This window comes from Mauremys mutica, chromosome 8 (genome assembly GCF_020497125.1).
Source record: "Mauremys mutica isolate MM-2020 ecotype Southern chromosome 8, ASM2049712v1, whole genome shotgun sequence".
Lineage (NCBI taxonomy): Eukaryota > Metazoa > Chordata > Testudines > Geoemydidae > Mauremys > Mauremys mutica.
Window position 1 is genome coordinate 99,035,355 of NC_059079.1, and position 27,656 is coordinate 99,063,010.

At 44.7% G+C, this 27,656-nt stretch overlaps 1 protein-coding gene across 6 annotated transcripts in view; it reads left to right on the forward strand.

The window, feature by feature from the left end:
- Window positions 1-27,656, forward strand: part of JADE2 (jade family PHD finger 2) — a 210,528-nt gene that overhangs the window by 108,038 nt on the left and 74,834 nt on the right. For all 6 annotated transcript variants that reach the window (XM_045026036.1, XM_045026037.1, XM_045026034.1 and 3 more), the window contains one exon: window positions 2,871-3,028. In XM_045026036.1, coding sequence (XP_044881971.1) covers window positions 2,871-3,028 — 158 coding nt within the window. The remainder of the gene's footprint in view (window positions 1-2,870; window positions 3,029-27,656) is intronic.

Genomic DNA, 27,656 nt, shown 5'->3' on the forward strand with positions numbered 1-27,656 from the left:
CCACAGAGCATTTGTGATACCCTGAGTAGAGCTTTTATATTTGTGAGGCAGATCCTGGTCTTAGTTACACCAGCGTAAATCCAGAACACCTCTGTTGGCGCTCTAGATTTATTGTGGTGCAAGTGAAAACAGATTTGGCCCTGTGACTTAGCTATGGATGTCTTTCTCTCTTGGTATCCTTTCATTTGCTGTAAAATAAAAAAGTAGTCCCTCCAAACTAAAAGGAAAGTAGCCATACTTCCTAGCATTATGCAGACTGAGGGTTGAGAAGGACAAAGAGGTTTGTTAGGTGGAGGGGTCCTGCTGTCTGTGGAGGAGATAGTGAGCTGCCAGCAGCCTCTGTCCACAATCATGTCATTTTCAGAAAGGGGTTCAGCCAGTTGGTGAAGTCCTGGCTTCTTTGGTCAGGGGGACGTTGGGGACAGGAAGACCAGCATCTTCCCCTGAAGAACATGAGGACACCAGCCACCTCAAATGTATCTTGTCCCCTTCTTGATATCAAATCTTATGAGTGGCTCTTTTGAAATGTCACCCCCAAATAGCAGGAATCTCACAAGGTTTCCACCAGGGGACAAAATCTTTTCAGCCGCCAAGCCAGAACCCTTTGTACTTACAGAGCCAACCTGGAACCAGAACTCCAGGGGCAGGTTTCAATACTCATGCTGGTCTGGGAAGATTTCTTAGATGTTTGGATTCAAGTGTCCATTGATCCATCCCTATATGTAATGGGGGCAGGGGCAGTGACTGCCATAGTTATGGGTATAGAAGTCTTGTCATTTGAACTGTCTGTTCTCAGCTGTTTGCAGCTTTCTGAAACATTCACGTTATGGGATGGAATTTCCCAGGCTTAGTCTCTCTCCAAAGAGAGGGAATATTTCTTGGAAGCTTGAGGAAAAAGGGTCACAAAGCTTTTTAGTACCAAGGCAATCCAGAAAAAAAAAATTTCTCCTCATTTTAAAAAAATGCATACCATGTTTTTGAAAAAAGCTGTAGGGCTGGAGTAGCTGAAGGTAGAAAGTTCCCCCACCCTTTGCCTGCCCCCAGATGTTTCTTTGGGAGTAGATTGCACCCCAGGTGTTGCCGTCTGGGATTAAAATTGTAGATAGTTTCTGAATGGTTCCTTATACCTTTCCTCCTCACCCACAGGTACCCACACTGAGGGCCAGCTATTCTGCCCCTTAGAAAATATTGGTTTTGCCCATTAAGATTTATAATTAAGACAGGAGTTTTCCTTTAAGGATGCTGGATGTAGCTCAACCCATGGTTTTCCAGCATGTCCCTGAATCACTGTGTTGCAGAGACAGGTTGTTCAATGGCAATGCTGTGTTTACTTCTGAAACGGGGGCAAGGTCAGTGTCAAAGAATCTGGCTGCCTTTACGTGCCTCTGCATTTGCCAGGGCTGCTCTGGCTATGCTTTACGAATGATGAGTTTTAGAAAAAAAGACCCAGAGCATTTTGTATGAGAACTGTGTTGTGACCTGAAAGGAGCAGTTTCTGAAGGCAGATCATAGAAGGCTTTTGCTGGTTTCCCTGCATTTGTAGCAGATAATAAAAACTAAAACATGCATGGGAATCAGGTGACGGTGTACATTCACTACAGCCTTATCTGTATTAGCCATTCAAGAAGAAAGAAAACATCAACATGTCCCAAGAAAGCTGAATGCAGTGAAAACATGGAGTCTTTGGATTTTCTGATGAGTTCAAAGTAGTTGTTTGTATGAATATGTTTAATCCATTTATCACCTGGAGGAAAATAGTGCACCCTTTATTTTACCCTTCTTTAATGTTGGCTATCTCTCTCCCAGCATTGATTGAAATATAAAGCCCAGATCTCACATACACGCATCCTACACTGGTGTAAAATGGAGTTACTCTTGATTTACACCAGTGTAAGTGAGATGAGAGTCAGGCCCATTACGTTTATATATAAAGATATTTGCTGCTTGTCTTTTCATCTAGTTGTAATTTGACAAATGGCTAATATGCCTATTAAGTGGCAGGAGGAGAGGAGAAGAGAAGAGAGTGAATCCCACAGTGAGATTCCCCAGTCAGAAAGGCCAGAGGTGCTGGTCATAAGGGTTCTAATCACATGCAGTCCCATCTCTCAGTTACCTGCACCTCCCATGCTGACAATCTGCTCCCTCTCCTGGGGAACACACTGAGAGCATTCTGTGGTTTGTTCCCTCTCTCCCCTAACGTCGTGGGAAGAGAAGCCTGCATTCTCTTCTGCTTGTTGGAATAATAAGAACAGTGGTCCAAGTTCATCCAGGCCACCAAGTTCCAGGATCTCAGCCTGCTCCGGGACATTGAGGCCTCCCAGTGGAAAGACCAGAATTCCCTGGAGCAGTTTTGTCTCAGTGTCTTTAAGCAGGGATGACTCAGCAAATCTGCTGCAGTCAGCCAGGTCTTCTCCTCACTGGGAGCATGAATAACAGGAAAGTAAAACAATGTGAGAGAAGTAAAGAGAAGTAAATCAGGAAGTAAAGAGATACTCTGCATGGGCTCTGGGGTTCAGTCCAGTTCTGTGAGCAGCCACTCCAGGAGCCTGTCCCCTTGACCCCCATGAAAGGGGAGGGAAGCTGAGCTGAAGACAGGAAGTTTTCTTGAAAGCCCTTGCGTTATAATATGAAGGAAAACAGAAGGCCTGATGATATATCCTAGTGTGTGAACAGGAGTTTACCTGTTCTCCACATTTACTTCCACTGCTCCAGGCGGGTCCCTCTCTTTTCTCAGTCCTGGCATGACTGTCCCGTTGGGAAATCCGTAAAGGCAGCAGAATACCAGCTTGCAAGGGGAATGCCGCTGCCCCGGTGCAATGTCTCATCTCTGCCGAGTCATTTAAGACCGTCTCATTGCTTTTTTTCTGTAGGTTTTTCGTACCGATCTGATAACAGCCATGAAAATCCCTGACTCACATCAGTTGAGTCCAGATGAGTACTACATACTTGCCGATCCCTGGAGGCAGGAGTGGGAGAAAGGAGTCCAAGTTCCAGCGGGAGCAGAGGCGATACCTGAACCAGTGATTAGGTAAGTGAGCACAATACTGATTGTGCTGCTAGATGCCTGCTGTCTCTTTTCCTGTCCTTGGACGGGATACTTATTTACTTGGCATTGTTCTGCCCATCTGTTTATTTGAGGAGCTTCCAAAATAATTTGGGTTTATAGTGCTGTCTAAACTGCAATGTAGAGTAAATAAAGCAGGCAGGCCTGGAACTTGAGCTAGGTGGAACCGAGCCTTCAGCTGGTAAAAAACCATCAGTCCCAGGATTCAGATCCAGGGGGAGGGCGCAAATGATCAAATGCAGTAGAACCAGGTGACATTTCCAAATGCAGCAGTGGCCTGTGCTTCTGTGAGGACAGCCAAGACACAGTGGAAATGTGCAAGAGGGGACAAGTGAAGGGCAGAATCCCTTAGTAAGCAAGTGATATGTATGCGCGAGAACATATCTGTCTGGGGAGACAGAAATGTGGTTTTATAGGCTGTCCAGACCTACCATCATGGTCCTGGAAGGGCACACTCTGGTCTGTACAAGCTTTGCAGCGCACCAGCGGCCATACATGCGAGTGACTTAGTTCGGGTCAGTGTAGAAATCAGGTCTGGGATAGGTGATAGGTTTTAGGCTACGTGACCCAGCATTGCAGCATTCACGTTCAATCTGTTGCTTAAAACGAATCCTTCAGTGTGGCCTGGGAATGTGCCGACAGAGGACTAAGGTGTTAACATGGAGCTTTGGGGTGGGATATGAACTCAGGCTCCTCCCCCCGGCCAGATGTTACGACAGAGGTGTGAGTGCTCTCCCTTGAAGAAAGTGCTCTCTCTTTCTTGGATGGCTGGGCATGAGTGAGAGAAGGACTCTCAGGGGACACCAGCTCTGCATTTGCCCAGGTTGGTGGCATTTTGAAATGACCCAGGGGTTTGGAGAGGGTAAAATAAACATGAAAGTCCACACACACATTATCGTCTTCAGATTTATGGGCATGCAGGGTCCCCTGGGAAATGCAGTGCCTGTGCTGGAGTCCCACTGAAGTCAGTGGGAGTTGAGACTTCGTAAGGGCTGCAAGACTTGGCCGGATAACTTTAACCTGCTATCTTTTAGTGCAGTCCACTTTAACACATTGCGCACGGGAGAGGAAAGAACAACGCTGGCTGCTAAACAGACAGCCAGCCACCAAAGGCAAGCTGTAACAAAGGTATCAGTCTAGATAACTGTCATTTCAGTACATATTTTAAAATAGGCAATAGCTGCTCAGGTAGGAAAGGGATGTGGAGTTACTGCTGTCATCCATACAAAAGCTGAGCACTAGGCATAGCCAAAAGGCAGCAACGTTATCGGCTGTCTGCGCTGAAATTCAAGGACACTTTTTTAAAGCCAGAGACTTGACGCCTGTGATGAGATTACATAATACTTGTTGAACTGCAGGACAAGGGGATCGTGACTCCTAGCTGGTGGGAGTGTCCAAAAGTCCCAGAATTTGGGTCACAAGTCTCTCAGTGCGTCACACAACTACTCCCTTGGGACTCCCTTGGCACATGTTGTATCCTGCTAAGTGTAGTAAATGTGGCCGAAGGTACTGCTGCAGCATGATGCAAGCAGGGGGAACAATCCAGTGTTTCCCTCTGGCTAGCAAGGGTAAGAGAAATATTAGTAATGGGGGCTAACAGACACCATCAAGAAAAAGTATCTGGCATGAGGTCTTTCATGGCCTATGCCTACAGTTCAGACAAAGCTAAGCAAATTGTGTTAAGGATTTGGGGCTGGATCAGGTAAGTTGCAGGACATGGCCACTGTGCCCACAATCCCCCAGCTCCATTTCTGAAGACTGGACTCTATTTTTTCTATTAACATTTATTTCAGTTCTTCCTTTTGCCATATGATGACACCCAGCTGTCCAGGTAACTCCACCAGAACTTAGGGCAAGTTATCTGCTCTATTCCATTGGACTGCTGCCAGCAGTGTGTCCACCCCGAGCTGTTTTCCTTGTCTCTTCTTCCTTTTTAACTTATATGAATCATTTGGATAAGAGTATCAAAGATCTTTGGGTTCCATGCCTTTAAAATGGTACAGGTCACCGTGGAGACGCTGTATGTTGTTAATCTATAAAAATCAATTTAAAAAATGCTTTCAGGAACTCAGCAGGGGGAGATGACTTCAGATTATATGCAGGAAATTCTGTTTTGCTCCTCAAATGATGGAAGAATTTCAGAAAAGTCAATAACCTCGTCTGAAGCACAGTTTGTCCCTCGGTGACAGCTGCTATTGCAGCTGCCGGCCAAAAGTTATGAAGTAAACTTTTGTACACACATTCCCCCCCCCCCTTCCCAAGAGAAAATATAGAAAGAAATGAAACTTTAATGAGAAGTCTGAACACATCAAAAGGGAAGTTGTAAAAGGGACTGTTGAGGTGACTTACTCCTTGAAAAACACCTGTGTGTGGAATATCTTTTTTTAGTCATCTTTGATAGCTAACCGCAGTCTGAACTCGGAAATGTCCAGCTCTCGGACTGAAGGCTAGTTTGGGATTTATTTCAAGATGAAAAGTGATAGCTTGGCACTGCCGCTGCAGTAAGTGCCCATCTAAAACCAGCCTGGGAATTCACATTTTTGCAAAAAGCTTTTGTCTCCAGGCATTTTGTTGGACCTTGTTTTGTTCCGTAGCTTTGTGAGCCAAGTCTTCCTCCCCCTGCCAGGGGACAGGGGAAGCCGGGATTGCAGTAGAACCTGGCCAGGTGTGCTGCACGGATGGTGAGGCTGCACAGAGGCCCTGGGGAGGACAGTTCCATCATGGCTCTACAGTGGGCCAGGGATTGGCTTGGGGGAGGTGTGTTGCCAAGCATGGCCATCGTGCCCACGACCACCCATATCCTGCCTCCTGGAGCTGTGGGAGCGCTCACACTCTGTCCCTGTGTCATGAGTAGGATCCCAATGCCCCATTTCCACAGATAGTTCCCCTACGCATGGATAACCTGATCCAGCTGTGCACAGGGACCAGGATTTTACCTTGAGTTACAAAGTGGAAGCGGAAACCACAGTTTCCTGTATCGCTAAAGCAGGTGCGGCCATGCTGTCCAGTGCAGCGCATGGTATTTCAGCAGGGCAGCTTGCGACAGCCTTCATCTTCGGTCCTGAGGGAGCAGATAGAAACAGTCTCTCTCCCTCTCGCTCTCTCTCTCCCTCTCCTCAAATTCTTCAAATTGAAAACTGCCCAAGAGAGTTCACGTCTACAAGGCCCAATCCACCGTTTCCCTGCTGTCATTTTCACCAGTGCAAAGTGAGTGAAATAAAGTGCCTTCCTTCGGATGTGGTAGCACCGCACGCCCACTTTGCACTCCATTGACCCTGAGTAAGCGACTTGCCCAGTACAGGGTTGTGGTGAATCAGGCCCACAGAGAATAAACGGTGGCACTGTCAGATTTTCGCTTTTAAATCCCACAAGCATCTTTCATCACACAAAACAGGAAGCACAGCAGATGTATGTGTATGCCCTTCCTCTCCAGAGCTCCCCGCTTGCTACAGTCATTGGTCCAGATGTTTTCCGTTTTTTGGTGTGGATGGGATAGTCACAGTGATGAGACATGGGTTTGAACTACTAAGCCTGGATCTGAACTGGAACCCCTGGCATCTCCTGGTTTAGAGTAGCACAGGAAGGAACGTGACTCGCCTTAAAATTTGTCTTCTCGGGGGACCATTGCTAACTCTTCACATTGCTTACTGCATTTTAAGCATTGAAAAGAAAAATATTTTCAGGACCCACAGTTTTACGTGTCTGAAAACTTATTTCCCCCCAGTACGAGGGCTTAACTTTTTCCCTGTCCATCCCCTTCAGAGGTCGTTAATTTAAAATTGAAATTGCATCAGCTCTTCCTCCCAGATATTTGTATAGTGCCAATCTCATTTCAGTTCTGAGCATAGGAACACTGTGTGCATTTGTCAGGGCATGAATCCACAGTTCTGTTTATGTTAGGCCCTACAGTAAATTTTTGCTTTGTTTCTTGAATATTTTTTTCCATTTAATGAATGATTTAAAAAGAAATAACAACAACATCTCAGGGAACACAGGGAATCAGGAAGTCAAACCTGTTAAGGAAAAAAAAGGCCAAATTTGGTTACGGTAAGTGATATATAGAGCCTAATTGACACCCTTCTGGCTTTTTGAAAACCCTGTGCTCAGGTAAGCAACGTAGGGTGCCTAATTCTCATTTATAATAAGGCCATTGCAACTACTGTAGCACTGTAAAGGGACCTTAAAACAGGTACAGCTCAACCCTTTACACTGTCAGAGAGGGGTAAAGTGGCCTTTGCATAAAGGAGAATTAGGGCTGTAGGTTGATGGATGCTGTGTGTTAACTCACTTGTGCTAATGCTGTCACTTTGACAGTGATTTGTATGTGAAATTCCTAGAGGGGAGGAGAAGCCACACAGAGGCCTGGGAGCTGTGGACTGGTGCGTCATCATATATTTAGCAAATCATACTGCAACCTACAGGAAAACAAATGCCATCTCTGGGGAGCTAGGGAGCATTTAGACCGTGAGCCGATAGATATTTTGTGCAAGGGGGCGAAGGTCACTTCCTACCCAGCGAGTCAGTCTCTGGCTCCCAAAAGGATTTTATACCCAGCTTCTGCCATTCTTTTCATCTTTCAGCTGGGATTTGAGAAATGAACTCTTCCTACTTGTGCGTTGCCTCTAGGTCTTGCAGATCCAAAGCTGAAAATTAGATTTGGAAACATTTTATTTTCTGGAGCGCTGAAATGTCAAAGCTGTGGGTGAGGCGGAGAGGAAACGATTTGTGTTAAGGAGCACTTTCCCCAGAAAACAACCATCTGAAATGACTGAAACCAAGAGCCACCTTAAAACAAGTGGGTTGCTGAAGGTGAGCACTGTTGAGTAGCAGGTGATGGAGGGGATCCAGGCACTGAGTTTAGCACCACTTTTGGAAGGTGCAGAGACTCATCTTTTGGCCCTGGGTCATGTTGGCTTGGCCCTCACAACCTTCCCCTGCATTATCCAGTGCTGAAACCTGCTTAATTCCATTGAATGTTTGAATGTCTTCAGTGTCCATCAATACATCTGCCGCCTCTGAGTGTCCATGAGATCACCTGGCAGGCGGTACTTAGCAGGGCCGTTTCCTCTAGCTAGCCACTTCTAGTTGCCCAGTACCTGATAGGGTTTTATTTTGTACAGATGTGTGCCTGAGAATTGGCCAGAGTTTAAAGGGGCCCAGCACAGATATATAATGCCATTTGAAGCTGAATGAAAACAGGAGAAATGAGCAGTTAAAAGCAAGTTTCCTAGCTGGTAGGCACTGGACTGACAGGTTGACATGCTTTGCGTACTCAGCTCATGCTAGCATTAACCCACAGCTGTACACCTACAAGAATCAGGTAGTAAATGCAAATACTTTGCCTTTCTATGGAGCCTATAATCTGAGGGTCTCACAGCTCTTTACAGATCTAGAATTAAACCTCGCCACACCTGTGTGATGTAAGGGTTTATTTCACTGGTGGGTAAACTGAGGCACAGAGGCTAAGTGACTTGCACAATGAGTCAGTGGCAGAGCCAGGAATACATTTCAGGAGCTCCAGCTCACAGTGCCCTGTGGTGTGAGAGGCGCTGCTTCCTCTATGTAGCTGATCCAGTGAGTTTTCAGGACATGGCTCCCCTGAACACAGGCTGTCATTCTGTTGGTAGGCAGATAGAGTTAGTTCTTGATCAGTGAACACAGTCTTCGACCATATCGACAGGGTTTGAATGTAAGCACTGAGCAAGGTAAAATAACAGAATAAATGGAGGAGCAGCAAAGTTAATGGGAATTGCCCACGATCACACAGTGCGTCAGTGGCAGAACTGGGAACAGAGCCCACAAGTCCTGACTCCCAGTCCTCTGCTCTAAATACTAAAAAACACCATCTCACCCTCGTATGCGCCTATGACCCTGTGAAGCCCCCCTCATGTCTGAACAATGAGGATAGAGAACTGACCAGTGTGTTTTGTCCCTGTGGATTTGGAAAGAGATGCAACCCACCCACACCTGCCGACATAAAATCATTGAACTGCGAGGGACCTCGAGAGGTCAACTAGTCCAGTCCCTTACTAATTATCTAGACCATCCCTGACAGGTTTTTGTCTAACCTGCTCTTAAAAATCTCCAGTGATGGAGATTCCACAACCTCCCTAGGCAATTTATTCCAGTGCTTAACCAGCCTGACAGGAAGTTTTTCATAATGTCCAACTAAACCTCCCTTGCTGCAATTTAAGCCCACTGCTTCTTGTCCTATCTTCAGAGGTTAAGAAAAACAATGTTTCTTCCTCCTCCTTGTAACAACCTTTTACATACTTGAAAACTGTTATTGTGTCCCCTTCTCAGTCTTCTCTTTTCCAGACTAAACAAACCCAGTCAATTCCCATTTTGTATGTGTGCAACTGATTGTTCCTTCCTAAGTGGAGTGCTTTGCATTTGTCCTTATTGAATTTCATCCTGTTTACTTCAGACCATTTCTCCAGTTTGTCCAGATCATCTTGAATTTTAATCCTAATCTCCAAAACACTTGCAACCCCTCCCAGGTTGGTATCGTCCGCAAACTTTATAAGTGTACTCTCTATATGCTATTATCAAAATCATTGATGAAGATATTGAACAGAACTGGACCCAGAAGTGATCCCTGTGGGACCCCACTCGTTAAGCCCTTCCATCATGACTGTGAACCACTAATAACTACTCTCTGGGAACGGTCTTCCAACCAGTTTTGAATCCACCTTATAGTAGCTCCATCTAGGTTGCATTTCCCTAGTTCATTGTTTCGCAAATTTGGGATGCCGCTTGTTTAGGGAAAGACCCTGGCAGGCCGGGCCAGTTTGTTTACCTGCCGCGTCTGCAGGTCTGGCTGATCGCAGCTCCCACTGGCCACAGTTTGCTGCTCCAAGGCAATGGGAGCTGCTGGAAGCGGCGGCCAGTACGTCCATCGGCCCACGCTGCTTCCCGCAGCTCCCATTGGCCTGGAGCGGCGAACCGCGGCCAGTGGGAGCCGCGATCGGCCAGACCTGAGGATGGGGCAGGTAAACAAACCGGCCCGGCCCGCCAGGGGCTTTCCCTAAACAAGCGGCCTCCCAAGATTGGGAAACACTGCCCTAGTTTATTTATGAGATGGTCATGCGGGACAGTATCAAAAGCTTTACTAAAATCAAGATATACCACGTCTACAGGCATGTGTAGGCATGGGTAGGCTAGATTGACTTTTCTCAGTTTGAGACGCTGGCTGATTTTTGACTTAACAGCAGCTTCCCTTGAGGCTCAGCTGCAGAAGGGGCAGTGGAGGATTCTGCAGCAGCTTGTGTGTCCTTGTAGCAGTGGTGTTGGATTTTTTTTAATATGATCCAATTTGGGTTCCTCTTTTGGAGTCTAATGAAGATGTGCATCCTCTCGGTAAGTCTGGGATTGGAGTTGCAGGGACTCATTCTGTAAAGGGACAGACATGATATAGATCTAGTATTTTCACAAGGGGATACTTTTGTGCCAATTTTCTTGGTATCTGGATGCACAGGCCTTAAATTTACCCTGATTCTGTTACACTATCAAATATACATAGATTCCTCTGAAAATCAGGATTAAATCCTGAGGCTTTTAGCTGATCAAAAGATAAAAAAATCCAAACTGAAGTGGCCTGTGTCTGCTTAAAAGATTAGAAAAAGTGACCTAGGGGAGAAATAAAGCTTCCTGTTTGCACGAGCATTGCTGGGCCTCTGCAGAGTCCCACTGCAGCCACTTCCTGTTCTGGCTGTGATGGCCTGACCTTCCGAAGAATCAGTCCGGATGGTACGCAACTCCCCTTTGCAGGACAAAGGTTCCTGTGCAGCCCTTGTGGCCCAGTGGCTGTTTTGCCTCAGTGAGGACTAAGTGAAACCGAGTAGCAGGATCCGAAATTGAAATTCAAAAATCATAGCACCCTGTTAGGTGAGTCTACACCAAGAGTTGGTCCCAACGGTCAGTCGTGAAGTCCTTACGCACTTCACCCATTCAGACAAAACTTCCATTGGATATGCCTTGTCTCACACTGTTCCCTTTGTTGGCAGTCTCCAGTCTTGTGAGTGTAATGGCTGAGCACGACTTGATTAGTGCAAATATTGTATTAGGAATGTGGATGGGTGTCAGACCATTGGGGAGTGGTATATCAGGCATCATTGACTTCTGGTGTGACATCATGCTTTATCATACCTCTGGGGCCAGATCCTGAGCTGGTGTAATTGGTTTCAGTTTTCCTGAGCAACATAAGGCAATCTCTGCACACTGCAGTTTTCCCATCTCTAAAATGTGCATAGTTTGTATGCTAATGCGAGAAGTATGGGTAATAAGCAGGAAGAACTAGAAATGCTAGTCATTAAACACAACTATGACATAGTGGGCATCACAGAGACTTGGTGGGATAATACACGACTGGAATATTGGTATAGAAGGGTACAGCTTGCTCAGGAAGGACAGGCAGAGAAAAAAGGGAGGAGAAGTTGCTTTATATATCAAAAATGTAATATACTTGGACTGAGGTTGAGATGGAAATAGGAGACAGAATTGTTGAAAGTCTCTAGATAAGGATAAACGGGGTAAAAAATAAGGGTAATGTCATGGAAGGGAGGTCTACTACAGACCACCTAACCAGGAAGAGGAGGTGGATGAGACTTTTCATAAACAACTAACAAAAGCATCCAAAGCACAGGACTTGGTGCTGATGGGGGACTTCAACTACCCAAACATCTGTTGGGAAAATAACACAGCAGGGCACAGATTGTCCAACAAGTTCTTGGGATATATTGGAGACCATTTTTTTTTATTTTTTTTTATTTCAGAAGGTGGAGAAAGCCACTAGGGGAGAACTGGTTGAGAATTTGAAAGTGGAAGGCAGCTTGGGTGAAAGTGATCATGAAATGATAGAGTTCATGATTCTAAGGAATGGTAGGAGGGAAAACAACAAAATAAAGACAATGGATTTCAAGAAGGCAGACTGTAGCAAACTCAGGGAGTTGGTAGGTAAGATCTCTTGGGAAGCAAGTCAGTTCAAGTGAGTTGGCAGTTTTTCAAAGAGACATTATTAAGGACACAAGAGCAAACTATCTCACTGCGTAGGAAAGATAGGAAACATGGCAAGAGACCACCCTGGCTTAACCAGGAGATCCTCAATGATCTGAAATGCAAAATAGAATCCTACAAAAAGTGGAAACAGAGATCAAATTACAAAGGATGAATATAAACAAATAAACACAAGTTTGTAGGGACAGCATTAGAAAGGCTAAGGCACAAAATGAGATTAAATTAGCTAGAGACATAAAGAAAACATTCTACAAATATATTGGAAGCAAGAGGAAGACCACGGACAGGGTAGGCCCGTTACTCAACTGGGGGGTGGGGGAAGGACGACAATAACATAAAATATGGAAATAGCGGAAGTGCTAAATGACTTTTTTGTTTAATTTTCACCAAAAAGTTTAGTAGCAATTGGACATCTAACTCAATGAATGCCAGTGGAAATGAGGTAGGATCAGAGGCTAAAATAGGGAAAGAACAAGTTTAACATTACTTAGACAAGTTAGATGTTTTCAAGTCACCAGGGCCTGATGAAATACATCTTAGAATACTCAAGGAGCTGATTGAGTAGATAAAGATTCCAGAGGACTGGAAAAGGGAAAATATAGTGCCCATCTATAAAAAGGAAAATCAGGACAACCTGGGGAATTTCAGACCAGTTAGCTTAACTTCAGTACCTTGAAAAATAATTAAGCAAATAATTAAGCAGTCAGTTTGCAGACACCTAGAAGATAATAAGGTGATAAGTAACAGTCACCATGGATTTGTCAAGAACAAAATCATGTCAAATCCATCTAATAACTTTCTTTGACAGAGTAACAAGCCTTGTGGATGGGGGGAAGTGGTAGATGTAGTAAATCTTGACTTTAGTAAGGCTTTTGACACTGTCTTGCATGACCTTCTCATAAACAAACTAGGTAAATACAACCTAGATGGAGCTACTATAAGGTAGGTGCATAACAGGTTATCAGTGGTTCACAGTCATGCTTGAAGGGCATATCAAGTGGGGTCCTGCAGAGATCAGTTCTGGGTCTGGTTCTGTTCAATATCTTCAACAATGGTTTAGAAAATGGCATAGAGAGTACACTTATAAAGTTTGGGGACAATACCAACCTGGGAGGGGTTGCAAATGCTTTGGAGGGTAGGATTAAAATTCAAAATGATCTGGACAAACTGGAGAAATGGTCTGAAGTAAATAGGATGAAATTCAATGAGGACAAATGCAAAGTACTCCATTCGGAAGGAACAACCAGTTACATTGCACATATACAAAATGGGGAATGACTGCCTAGGAAGGAGTACTGTGGAAAGGGATCTGGGGGTCATAGTGGATCACAAGCTAAATAGGGTAACACCATTGCAAAAAAAGCGAACATCATTCTGAAATGTATTAGCAGGAGTGTTGAAAGTAAGACACGAGAAGTAATTCTTCCACTCTACTCCGGGCTGACACAGCCTCAGCTGGAGTATTATGTCCAGTTCTGGGCACCACATTTCAGGAAAGATGTGGACAAATTGGAGAAAATCCAGAGAAGAGCAACAAAAATGATTAAAGATCTAGAAAACATGACCTATGAGGGAAGATTGAAAAAAAATGGGTTTGTTTAGTTTGGAGAAGAGGAGACTGAGAGGGGACATGATAATAGTTTCAAGTACATAAAAAGTTGTTACAAGGAGGAGGGTGAAAAATTGTTCTTGTTAACCTCTGAGGATAGGACAAGAAGCAATGGGCTTAAATTGCAGCAAGAGCAGTTTAGGTTGGAGATTAGGAAAAACTTCATAATTATCAGGGTGGTTAAGCACTGGAATAAATTGCCTAGGCAGGTTGTGGAATCTCCATCATTGGAGATTTTTAAGAAAAAGTTATACAAACACCTGTTGGGGATGGTCTGGATAATACTTAGTCCTGCCTTGAGTGTAGGGGACTGGACTAAAAGACCTCTCGAGGTCCCTTCCAGTCCTATGATTCTGTGATTCTATAATACTTCCCTTCCTCGCAGGATTGTGGTGAGGATAAATTAATTAGTATAGGTGAGGTGCTTAGACTCTGGAAGTGGTGGGGGGTACATGAGATCTCGCATAGATCTTGTTGAATTGTGTTAGGGCTGGTAGAGCTTTGCCTTTGCACATCACACTGAAGAACATCTGAGAAACCCGCAGAAGCCTATGCTGCTTCAGAGAAGCATATTGAAATTAGTGAAAGGCAGGTTGGTTAAGGGTGTTTTCTCTGGATTGACTGTGAGCTGCCCTGAAGTGATTCTGCTGAGAACTCCCATGCACTGTCTTGTTATAGAATCAAAACCATCCTCCCTGATTTCAGGGTTCAGGATGAATGCAGTGGATCATGAATTTAATTAAGAAAGGGTGTTCTTAAAACAGGCCTGGTTTTGTGTGACCTCACATATCCCCACAAAAAGCTTGGTTTTATTTGGTTCCAATATTTTGTACCCATTCTTCCATACTACAGTGGAGAGCTATACAATCTGGATCATATTTTATCATAATGATGGTAATATAAAATTCATACCAAGGTTGAGGTTTTTGCAGCTAAGCCTATGCAGCTTCATTAACAGTTTTATAGATGATATTTGGCTAATTTCTGAGCAGCTGCAGGATCACAGTCACATGCTCTGAAGCCCATAGTATTGGCAGATGTGTGCCTACTGCTTGTCAGTTGCAAAACCTTTCTCTATTGTCCTTTAATAGACAGATGAAAATGAGTGTATATCTGTTTGCGTTATTGAAATAATTCTGGAAACATTATCTGGCTTAGATAATTAATTCCAGATGCTTTAACGTTAGTAGCTTGGCTCCAACTATATAGAGAGGCAACCTTTTATATAGAGAAAACATACGCTCTAACTTCTTTGGTTTTACTAGTAGCAATTCCAAAATATAAATTGCTTCATTAAATTGAAATCAGCAAAATGTTAGCAACCTGCCTCCTCTGTTTTAAGAGGATTGGCATACAGTTTCACTCTCTAGACATCTACCTGGCAGCCTGACAGCACTTTCAGGGGAGCCCAATGTAGAGGTAATGTGGTATAGTAGATAGGGCACTCATCAGAAGAGGCAGGAGACCTGCATTCTCTACCACTGACCTGCCGTGTGACTTCACTTCTCTGTGCGTTTGTATGCCCTTCCTCCCTTTGTCTGTCTTGTTTATGTAGATGGTAAACTCTAGAGCAGGGACTGTATCATGTTGTGTGATTGTGCAGGGTGTAGGGCTCCTATCTCAGCTGGGGCTTCAAGGATTTATCGCTCTACTTTTTAAAAGAAAACAGAATGTTTTTTTACAGATGGCCTGTTGGCTAGTGCTGAATGCTGGTAGGATATGGAGGTGACATGTTTAATCTAAGTAGGGCAGGGCTTGGCTAGCTCCCAGGGCAGAGTGTTCTGAATGCAGCTGTTAGAAGGGTCTCACTTTTTTGGAGGACTGAGAAATAGAAGCTCTTTGAGCAAATTCCCACTTGGACCAACCGAACAACATGGGATTTTGTTCACAGAGTTACCATATTTAAGTTCTAACCCCGTCCCAAACCAAAACAGGGAGACCTAGAAAGCACTTTAGGGTGGTGAGACACTCGTTTACAATGAGGTGTGCAAGGGAGAGTTTGTACACCCACTACCAGCACCTGCTAACACAAATGACTTAAATATGTGACTGACACACATAGGAAAGGGAAGACAGTTTGAAGAATAACTAACAATGAGTGGGTCAAAAAGCTCATCTCCCCAGAATCACAGGGACAGGATCATCTTCCCAGAATCACAGCTCTTATATTTCCGACATCCCACGTTTTATGAAATCTGCTAAAATGTAGTGGATATGATTAGGCGGCAGAAGAGAGAACTGCTCCAAGGAGGCTATCTTAACTATATTTTATATACTGGTAGTTCTTGTATTTATCCTCCATATAATCAGCAGTTACAGTAAATCACAAACTTTGCCATGTCACTTTATGGGTCTTTCTCTTACTAACTCGCTGCAGAAGTTCTTGTTTTTAAAGGACTTGGGGAACAGATTGGCTCAAAGGCTGAGTAATGGTATTTAGAGCCTTTCAGCTCTAGGTTACTGGTTTAAGTCTGGCCTAGATCAGCACCCAAAGCCCTTGTTATCTTCTGGTTTTTTGGATGGAGGGCTGTGTGCCAAGGCACTGAGGCCTTAATTCAGTTCCTTGAGACAAAAGGTTCTCTATATAGGGTAGTATGAGCTCAACAAATTAAGATAGCTTTTGGCTCCTGTTATCTTACAGGCAAGGAAGAAGCGAAATGAGGACTCTGCTGTACAGCCCTTCTTATCTAATTGTTCACAAGGATACATAGAATTGCGCATTCACCAAAGATCTAGTCTGTTGCATGATTTGATTTCACCACAATGAAGCCAGTTCATTGGCTTTCCTGTTTTCCAGGCATGAACATTACAGCACACGCTGGATGGATTTTAATGTTTACCTACAGGGGTCTCCATTTTTCTGCAAATCAGAAAAGCCATCTCCATCCTTTCCACCTCTTCTGTGCAACTACAGAGCTGCAACTCTTCCATATTTATTGCAGCTCGGGAGATCGAGGTCTGCATTGTATGAGATTAAAAATGAGAAGAGGTTTTAAGCCCCTACATATGAAGGATCTACCCATCCGTGCATCCTGCACCCATCTACATGGTATCAGAAACTGGGAATGGGCAACAGGGGATGGGTCACTTGATGATTACCTGTTCCGTTCATTCCCTCTGAAGCACCTGGCATTGGCTACGGATGGACCTTTGGTCTGACCCAGTATGGCCATTCGTATATTCAGAGCACCTTCCATTAAGTTAGTGTGAATTTGTTGTGGGGGAATGTTGCAAACTGACTGCGAGAGGTCCTTTCACACAACCTCAGGCATATTAGATATTTAGCCCTCAACAGACACTGCCTTTGTCCATGTTCTATTGTTAGGGCTCTTCAAATTCATGGTCCATTTTGGTCAATTTCATGGTCATAAGATTTTTAAAATAATAAATTTCATAATTTCAGCTATTTAAATATAAAATCTCACGGTGTTGTAATTGAAGGGATCCTGATCCAAAAAGGAGTTGTGGAGGGGTCACAAGGTTATTATAGGGAGGTTGCGGTACTGCTACTCTTACTTCTGCGCTGCTTCTGGTGGCAGCTCTGCCTTCAGAGCTGGGCAGCTGGAGAGCAGTGGCTGCTGGCCGGGATCCTGGCTCTGAAGGCAGCACTGCCAGGAACAGCAGCAGCAGCAGCAACACAGAAGGATGGCATGGTATGATATTGCCACCCTTACTTCTGCGCTGCTGCCTGGAGAGCTGGGCCTCAGCTGCTACTCTCCGGCCGCCCAGCTCTGAAGGCAGCGCAGAAGTAAGGGTGACAATACCACAATCCCCCTAAAATAACCTTGCAACCCTCCTGCAACTCCCTTTTGGGGTCAGCACCCCCAATCTGAGGAAACGCTGGTCTCCTCTGTGAAATCTTGATAGTATAGGGTAAAGGCACATAAAAGACCAGATTTCATGGTCCGTAACACATTTTTCATAGCCGTGAATTTGGTAAGGCCCTATCTGTTGTTCAAGCAAGTCCTTGATAATCTTTACTTGTTCACGCAGTAACTATTTTCCCTGGGACTAGTTGGTATCAGACCTGAGTGCTTGTTTTCCAGGTCTCTTTTCTGATCTACATTAAAGTTATTTTCCAGGCACTGAATAAGAGTTGAGATTTAGGGTATGTTTACACTACCCGCCAGATTGGGGATCTGTTTATCTATTGGGGATCGATTTATCGCGTCTAGTGTAGACATGATAAAATCGATCCCCGATCGCTCTGCCGTCCACTCCGGAACTCCACCGTGGCAAGAGGCGGAAGCGGAGTCGATGGGGGCGCGGGAGCTGTCGACTCGCCGCCATTCTTACGGCCAGGTAAATCGACCTAAGATACGTAGACCTAGCCTAAAATAATTCATTTGTCCAGCTAGTCTTACTCAAATTTAGCCTGAAATATAAATATAAATGAAATATAAATGTGAGAAATACATGAACATCAACACTCTGGACTTCATCTAGTCTGCTGAGTATCAGGCTTTTTTATATGGTGATAAACAGCTCAGAAACTAAATTGGAAAAGCTGTCTGGGTTTAACAAGGTGGCTGTTTAGTGCCTCCTGTTCACTTGTTTTTCTTTTTTTAATACATCAGAGAAGAGTGAATCAGTTTCCGCTTAGAGGATTAGATTGTTCCAAAGGCCTGGAAGGACCCATGCTGGTTACAGATTGTTACTAGAGGATATTGTAGAGGCAGAAAGGGGAAAGGGAGCATTTTCTTATTGTATCTGTTAATTGGGATTCGGAGATTCAGCTCCATTTCCATAAAAGGAACAGGTTTAGAATGCTAGTATCTGAGGAAGTCCCCCAACTCTAGTCTTTAATGCCAGGTAAAGAAATACAGGCATTTTCTTGCAGGGATTTGCAAACCCAGATTGCATGACTCTTGATAGTGTCACAAATCCAGAATGAAATGAAGAAACCACTGAAGGGTGAAAACATGGGCTGCAAGCAGAGGGACACATTTTGTGGTCCTTAATTAAGTCAGTGGGAGTTGTGCTCAAGTAAGGATAATGGAATTTGGTTCAAAGGTACTTGCTGCAAAGCTCAGTGAAGGTGTTTCTAACCGTTCCTTGTATAGAGCTATTGGTTAAACTACCAGAAGAAACACAGCAAAGAGTCCTGTGGCACCTTATAGACTAACAGACGTTTTGGAGCATGAGCTTTCGTGGGTGAATACCCACTTCGTCGGATGCAGCCCACGAAAGCTCATGCTCCAAAACATCTGTTAGTCTATAAGGTGCCACAGGACTCTGCTGCTTTTACAGATCCAGACTAACACGGCTACCCCTCTGATACTTGATACCAGAAGAAAGCTGTCTTAACTGATCAGGGGCAAATTAGGCCCAGCGCATGCAAACCCTCACTCCCATGAGTAATAATAATAATTAATAGTGCCATTGGCTTCATTAGAACTACTTGTGTGAGTAAGGATTACTCATGTGAATGAGGGTTGGCTGGTCTGGGGCCTTCCATTGTGCCAAAAATCTATCTACCTAACCCTTGCCTTCTAGAAACATGTTTGGTGCAGTCTCTGAAATGAATATATACCACAAGAACCAGCAGCTCGGACCAGTTATCAGACTGAAACTGGTGAATCTGCAGGTTAGCTTTCATAATACTTCACCTTTGATCCCCTAGCCTGAGCTGTTGCCATTAGCTGGGGACTGTGTGCATATGAAGTTCTGTGGATGTACTAAGACACTTGCCAGAACTTGAGTATTTTTTGGCTCAAACAGCCAATCAGGAAATACTACAAATTCTTATTTTTCTGAACGAAACAGTCCTTGGGATGCCAGCTGAATATGTTGTTTTAACTGATTTTCTTTGAAAATAAACAGTTTTCTTGCCAAGAGTGTGCCAGGGCATACTGCACCATTATTTTCCTCCTTGGAACCAGCATCACCAAGAGCTTTGCTGTAAAAGCAGCAAAGAGTCCTGTGGCACCTTATAGACTAACAGACGTTTTGGAGCATGAGCTTTCTTGGGTGAATACCCACTTCGTCGGATGCATGTGGTGCATCAAAAATGCAGAGCTTTGCTGGTGCATCAAAAATGAACTTTGGCCAGAAACACTGAGTATTCTTCACATCTTTCCCTTCCCTCAAGGAATGCTACTTGTACCTTTTAAAAACAGAATAGCCCAGGTTTTGCTGTTAGTCACTCCAATTACAATTCTCCTACCAATTGCTTGTGCTAGAAGTTAAACCAGAGCCTCTAGGGTGCCAAACATACATCATAGACTGTTGAACTAGCCCAGTGCAAAGCATCTTTGGTTGATTATAGACAAAAATATTAATGTATAGAATCCATTGTTAATCTGAGACCTGGCTGCTGAAGACGCTTACTGGCTAATGATGCAGCTAGCCCAGGTGACTTAAGTACCATTTTAAAATCAAACCACTATCAGCCATTTTAAAATATCTTCTTGGTATATATTTCCTTATTTGAGCTGTGAATGAACCTGTAGCCTTGGGAGTATAGTTGTGTGACTGATGGTTTTATAGCCCTGAATAGCAGCTACAGATAATGGCATATCCAAGTCTGAAAGTTTGACTCCAATCACCATAATATCTAGGCATGAACAGACTAAGGGTCATGTAGTCTCTGAGTGCCACTGCAGTTGTTGGCATTGATACCATTTCATCATTGCCTGTGATTCCATCACTTTCTCTTATGTCACCTGGCTTCTATTCTAATATCTTAAAATCTGCCATAGGACACAGAAGCGATAAAGTGTAATAAATCTATTATCCTAAATTCATGAGAAGATTGGGCATCTGCTCTGAATGGCCTACTAGATTCTATTTTAGTAAACAGATACAGCCCTAAGAAAATGAAAATCATCTCTTCAAATTGCAGAATGCTTTTTTTAAGTTCTAGTGTGCTGCAAAAGAATTCCCCCGTGAATAAAGCTGGCAGTAATAACAATATCAGCATCCACTGAAGGCTGCTGGCAGAATTATCTTTCCTAAGCTGATTTATTTATGGGCGCTGGACAAGACTAATTTAGTCTGGAATGTAGGTAAAGAGACGATGACTGACTAAGCCTTTGCTGTAATAAAATTAAGTATTTGCATAAGAGAAGCACTATGCAGGATAATTTATCATTTCTATCTAGCACATTAAAGGGAAACATTCTGGATATAAAAAATAAAATAAAATGCATAGGCTCTTCAGCTGGATGAAGCGTTTGGGTTTTGGAGATGATTAGCCAGGGGAACTCACTCAGTATTTTTTATTAACATGTAGTATCCTCCTGGTGCACCCCTGGTCCTCAAGAGTGATGGAGCCCACTTAGCGCTTCTTCAGAAGTGCCTCTGAGGCCTACCTTATGACTAATGGACCTGTGCTGCTTGGATTGATCACAATTCTCAGCTCTTCGTTGAACTGGGCTCCTTGATTGAAACCAGACTTCTGAGATTTGGTGCTTGCATCTAATAGCTGGGTAAATAAAGGAATAAACACAGCTCAAGGAGAAACAGAGTTCTGTAAAAGGAGAAAACAGCTGCAGAAAGCTCCTAATACGTCACTGCAAAACAGGATCACGTGGCAAAATATCTAAGGAGGGGTGTGGATGGAAACAAAAGGTAAAAGAAAAAGGCCTAGACATCAAGGGGAAATGGGTGAGCAACTCCCACCCGGCAGCAATCAAACACCTTCTCCACCAAGGAATCACATCCTTTTTACTAAAGTAAAGAAACATAATCAGAGCCCCCAGAAGTGAAGTGGTTTCAACCCCAAGTGTGCCTACCAGATTCTCTGTGGACACTGTCCCGTGAACCAGAAGCTCTACGGATTAATTTGAAAAAAAAAAAAAAAGAAGAAGTTTTATAGTTAGGACGCAGCTGCAGGGGGGTAGCAAGTCTGGCCAGTGCTGGTGCTGACACCCCTCTCCCACCCTTGGTGAGTCTTCATGGAGTTTAGCTGAGTCCTGTGACGAAAGTGTAGCACTCAGGGTTGTGTTATCATCTCTCCGGGTGTTGCTGGAACCATTCCCCGGGCTCTGGAGCAAGGGAGGCTTAGCGAGTGAGACTGTCTTCTCCCTCGGGTGGAACCCTCCAGGGCTGTGGCGTTTCGGGGCTGGCAGGTTGCCACTTCTCTTTTCCTGGTGTATCTGGCTTGTGGCGCATGACTGCCAAGGGGATATGGAAGCTTGTGGCTCCTTTCCCTGGCCAACGCTCTGTAGTAGGGCGTAGCCTTTCCCTGCTGCCTCCTTGAGGGCAGCTAGCTTGGGGTGAACCCTTGTGTGAGCCTCTAGTGCCTCACATCAGCTGGGATTCTTCCCTTCTGCTCAGTACAGACGCAAAGTGATTGCTCCCGCTGCTGGGAAATGAATCACTTTCCTTCCCTTAAAATGTGCTTATCAGGTCTCTGTGCACATGAGTGCAGCCCCAGGCATGAACACGATTTCCCGGGCCTGGGGTTAGTTGCCATGGCTGCCCTGCTTCTCCCATTGTGGCTCAGCCGGTGCTGGCTATTTGGGCACAGGTGCCTGTGACAGGCCATCCTGTGAGGTCCTAGGGAGCTTTTCATTCCCTGGCACCTCCTTATAAGCTCCTTGTGCAGGGGTGCCCTGCAGCCAGTCATCTTCCCAGTTACTGCTTCTGGGCTACTGCGGGAGCTGCTGCTTTAAGCCTCATGACAGTGCTGGTGGTCAGGCTTCCCAAGTGCACCCAATAAACTGGCTGGAGCCCAACTCAGGGTTGAGCATTGAATAGTGATCAGTGAATCATCAGGGTTATGGACAGCCACAAGGGGATAAAGGAACAATTGTATGCCATACCTGCTCCACCTGTCCCTGGTCCTTAGCTAAAAGGGATATTTCAGGTCCCAGTTATTTAACCTGACGTCACGATCATTGCTGCATCCCGCTGACTTCTCCCTCCTTCCAGCAAAAGAGTTTTCTGGTCTTTGTATGTGATCAGGAATGATCACAGTAGCGTGTCAGGACATGTAACAAATCAGATTGGCCTCTGGATATAAGGCATATTGGTCAGTCATCAAGTAGGAGCATCTGTGACCTAAATGTTGGAGCACCGGGCCAAGAGATGTGGGTTCTGTTCTGAGCTCTGCCATTGGTTCACTGCGTGGGCAAGTCACTTCACTTCTCTGTGCTTCTCTTGTTCCAAGTATAAAGCAGCAACAGCGATTCTCCCCCACATTTGTAATGTGCTTTGAGAGCTATGGGTGACAAAGAATTATATAAGGGCGAATTATAATTATTACCATCACCTGCCATCTCTGTTGGCTCCAGTGTTGCATCTAACAGGTTGGACTTTTCTGTGTGATTTGAGATAAAGAGCTGATAAATATAACCACAGATGAGAGAAAGAGTTCAACTTTGAACTGTGACTGAAGTTGAGCAGCTTGGGTCTCATCCACTGAACCATCAAGCCATCACTTTCTCGCCTGTTTCCTTTGTCCTCCTCTTAGTCCCCCTGTTAGAAGAGGCAGGTTTCTCCCCTCTTTCTACACAGGCTTAGTCACATGATAAAAATACCATTTTAAAGATGTAATCCAGAGATCCACCAGTCCGGGTGTATAAGAGGTGGGAATTTAGGTACCGGTAGCCCTAGTCATTTCAGGGAGTTTGCCCAGGTTAAAAGGGAAGCTATAATAGGCCAGGTTTCAGAGTAGCAGCCATGTTAGTCTGTATCCGCAAAAAGAACAAGAGTCCTTGTGGCACCTTAGAGACTAAAGGTGCCACAAGTACTCCTGTTCTTTTTATAATAGGCCAGTTGCACCACACCCTGAGCAGAACCCTCAGAGGTTTCCTGTTCTAATATCACTTATTAACATCTCCCTGAGATGAGTCATCTCTGTCTGTCATCCGTCATGTCACTACAACTGGAGGCGCAAACTCACTGCTTTAAATGGAAAAAATGTATCAGCCCACTCTGAACCATATCAGGCAGCAACAGTAATGTAGTGCGTGATCTGCTGGCCATGTGATTACCCTGAGCAGTGTGATAAACTCAGGACAGACAGCTACAAGGGAGGGGTAGAAATCAGTCTCAGAGGGTTAAAAGACCCTCCTCCCTATCAACTGGGGGTAACTAGGGGTGAATCAGGTTCAGCTGAGAAGGGGTTGCCAAGGTATCAATGAGAATCAGCTGAGAGGGAGCTACCTGAAGTTAATTAGGATCAGCTGATTCCAACTAAGGGCTGCCTGAGACCTTTTTAAACTCTCCCCGGGAGGAAGGAGAGGGGGAGAGAAGTCGTTTTGCTGCCAGGAGATTAGGAGCAGTAAGCCTCACCAGCAGCAGCATTCTCTCCCACAAGGGAGAAATATACTCTAAAAAGGACTGGTGGAGGAAAGGAACAGACTTCCTCTGTGTCCCAAAGGGGACCAGATTACCCAAGCCTGTCTCACCAGGGCTAAAAGCAGCAGAGGCTGGGGAGACCAAGAAGGTGCCTTGCCACAGCAGACACAATATATATGTGGACTTGCAGAGCCAGCGACTAACTACATCTTCCTTTTCAGGGTGACACTAGAACTGGGAGCTCATAGCATATGAGCTGCTCTAAGTCCAGTGCATCAGCCTACGTTCACAAAAGTTCAGTGGTTCAGGGCTGAGATGGTTCAACTATATGGAAGCTGGGAAACTTCTCTCCCTTGATCTCCCCCAACAACCATCTTTCCTCCTGCCCCCCAGCGTGCTAAGGGTGTGTGTGGGAGCAGGGCTTCTTGAAAGGAGGCAGGTGGGAGCTGGCTGCAGGAGCTTTGTTCAGGTGAAGAGGCTGACTCAGTTACAAGCCTGGTGAGCCAAATGTCAGGTCTGTGTTCCTGAATCTCTCCATGAACTGATGCCCTCAGGGTGGATCTCTACTTTGGAGCTCTATTAGATGACCCCTTCTGGTAGCTTGCCCCATAACTCCTGAGCCCTCCTCTGGATTGGAAGAGGTGATGTTCTCTTAGGAGTCTATGAGGAAAGAATGCCGATTTTAAATGTTCTTGTGCTCTGTGAAGGTGCCAAACGGACGTCCTCAAAGTCTGCTCCACTCATGCCTGAACCCTAGGCCTGGGAGTCCACCTTCAGGGGTGAGAGAGTATTTCAGCATCTATGGGATGTTCAGCCCTTAGCGTCTCTCCTGGAGACCACTAATAGCAGTGCCAACTGTGGGAGAGGTTTTGTGATGTGAACATGAGACCCCCACCACCATCTCATTTCACATAAGTGGTCATCAGACTTTGTCTGTTGGTTGTAACTGACCTGGGCTGGATTTGAACCAGTGATCTAGAACTAAAAAGCTCTGTAACCCACAAGGTGTAATCAGAGGCATCCAGTTCCCATCATGCTGTGTTGGAAACTTTCCCTTTGCACAGGTGCAAAGTGCTTTGGCACAAATCTTGACCCTAGGGTTTGTATTTTCTGGATTGTTTGTGTGCATAATTTTCACCAGCTAGTATCACAATTAAACATGGAGGTAGAGAAATTGTGCATGCAAATGACCAGTTAGACATCTGAGCCCTGACATTTTGCCAGACATTCACCTACTTGGCAGTTCCTGTTCAAACAATCACTGCAATTGGGCATGCAAAATATGCACACATATTTTTGCATTCACATTTCTGAATCTCTTAGCTTAGATGGTAGTACTGCTTTTTCAGGAGATCCTTCCCTCCTTACTCAATTCTCACTCAGAAAAAAACTTCCATGGAAGTGAGTGGGTTTTTACTGGAATAAGGACTGCAAGATCTAGGTTTCAACTCCCTTCCCCTCTCTCTCTCTCTCTCTCTAAAGGATCCATGTCTGAGATAAATAAAACAATCATGTTGTTTTAATGGAGTAATGATTTTCTTTAATGCATCTGTATTTTACTTAGTCACTTTTAGGCATTCACATTTATTTCTTTATTGTTTTCATTTTCCTTTGTGGCATTATTTACCCTCTGCCCACTCTCCCTTTTTGGCCCATTTTTAAACGGTTCCCCTCGGAAGGTATGGATCACCCAGTCCTTGTGACATTTTCCACCCCTTCCCAAGGGTTACGATCGGTCCTTTCTGTTCGCTTAGTATCCCATGCCCATCACACAGAGCCTTTAACGCTCCAAAATGTTATGTTGTTCATGCATCTCATCTCCGCATAGCAGGTTCATTGCTACGTAACATTGCTTTCATCTCTCATTGTTCCCTATGTTAAACTTCAGGAAGCTCATTTCTGGGCTTTTCAGAGCACATTATTCCTGCATCCTTCTGACGTCCTCCTTATTTGCTTAGTCATTAAGCCCCGTTTTAGTGACAGTGCAAAGGTGCACCAGTGTAGGGAGAATTCCTGGGCACCGTGCCTCTATGTGGGTGTGGTCACCGCCTCCAGGAGCCAAGGGGGAACACAAGCTTTCTGCCATCCTTAAAGAGGAAAGGACAGTATCTCCGGTGAGTGTAAACTGGGGAAAAGGCCATGGCTCCACCCCATTTGAAGAGGCTGGTGCCAGCAGCAGCGCCTGGCCTGATGAGTCCTGGAGCTTCCTGGGCTAGGACTGCCTAGTCCCTGCACAGGGAACACAAAGTGGAAGGGAGACTCTTTTCTCACTGTAGTGTGTGGGATAAATTCAATGACATGCATGGAGCTCCATTGACACCAATGGGGGTTTGCAAAGGAGCAGACTGGACTTCCATCATAGGCTTTGTTGGGAAGCAGTAGTGCTTTGTTTTCTGTTACAGAGGTAATAGGTCCTTGCTGAAGCTATCATCACAGTGGTTTGTCACAATGGTCCATTCAGTCCAGGGTAACTAGGGTTAGTGTAGCCTGGAACTAAATAATGGCTCACCCCTTCATAGGATCTCTGAACCTGCTATGTTAAAACTCCGAGGGAGGATAGGGACCAAAATAGGAAACCCACTAAAAACTCTGTGGAGCAGGAAAACTCCAGACAATGCATGAAATTCTTGCTGTGCTGCAGAACAAGGGTTTTGGAAAGTTGCTTTTTTACCATCCAATTCTTCTGCTGTTTGGATTAAAGAAACCTATCAGAGTTGTAAGACAGTGCCAACGATCTGAGTCTATTAGCTGCCTGCTCCATAAATGGCACAGTAATGAACTCGTAGCCTGGAGTTTGCTGTTTACCTGACTACGGTTTAAACAGAAAAGGTTAAACTCTCTGAACAACCCAATAGAAACCCTTCAATACAGATAAAAGGAAACAGCAACACAGGCAATTAAAGTAATTTAAGAGTGTGACCTTCACTTTCTATCTCAAAACAAAATCAATACAGGGCCAAAGCTAGTGCTGTGCGTCCCCTATGCAGACAGCTGGTGTGGGGCTCTTCCCAAGCCAGGATAGGGGTAAGGGCACAGAATAGCAGCCCTCTTGCCTCTGTCCACTGGCCCATGCTCCTTGGGAAGATGAATGGCTATTTTGCCAATGTCTGGAAAGTAAGCTCCCTAGGTATCATCTACCCCTAACGCCAGCTGTAAATCCGTCCTCCCTCCTCAAAAACACCTCCTGCCAAATGGTAATGCATTAACAGACCATACGTATCCCTCTTTCAGGGCACTACTGACGTAATTCTGGTAGTGCCAGCCCCAAGCATTCAAGAGTCATGAGACAGAACCCAAGAATTACTTTTGAGGTTCTTTTGCATTTCTGTCTGGTTTCTGAGCCATTAGGGTTTGCATTTTCAATATCTTCTCTGCAGCCACAAGACCTAGAAAGTTTATTTTTGGCTTTTAAAACTAAAGCTGAGATTTTTACTTAATCACTGGATTCCAGGAGCTGGGGCTTGAAGAAAAACACCAAATGTTGTGGAGCTCACAGTAAAATCATGACATTGGTCACACTTGCTGCAGACATTCTCATTTTTTTAACCTCAAGTACCATTCAGGATTGCACTGTGTATTTAACCCTTTCTGGTATCTGAAAGTAAAGCCTTAATCTAAGGTATATGAAGCGGAATGTCTCTTCCCAATAATTGTGGAGATATAACAAGGGGCTATTATTAAATACATTGAGGGGGTCTTTCATATTACTTCTCTCCTCCC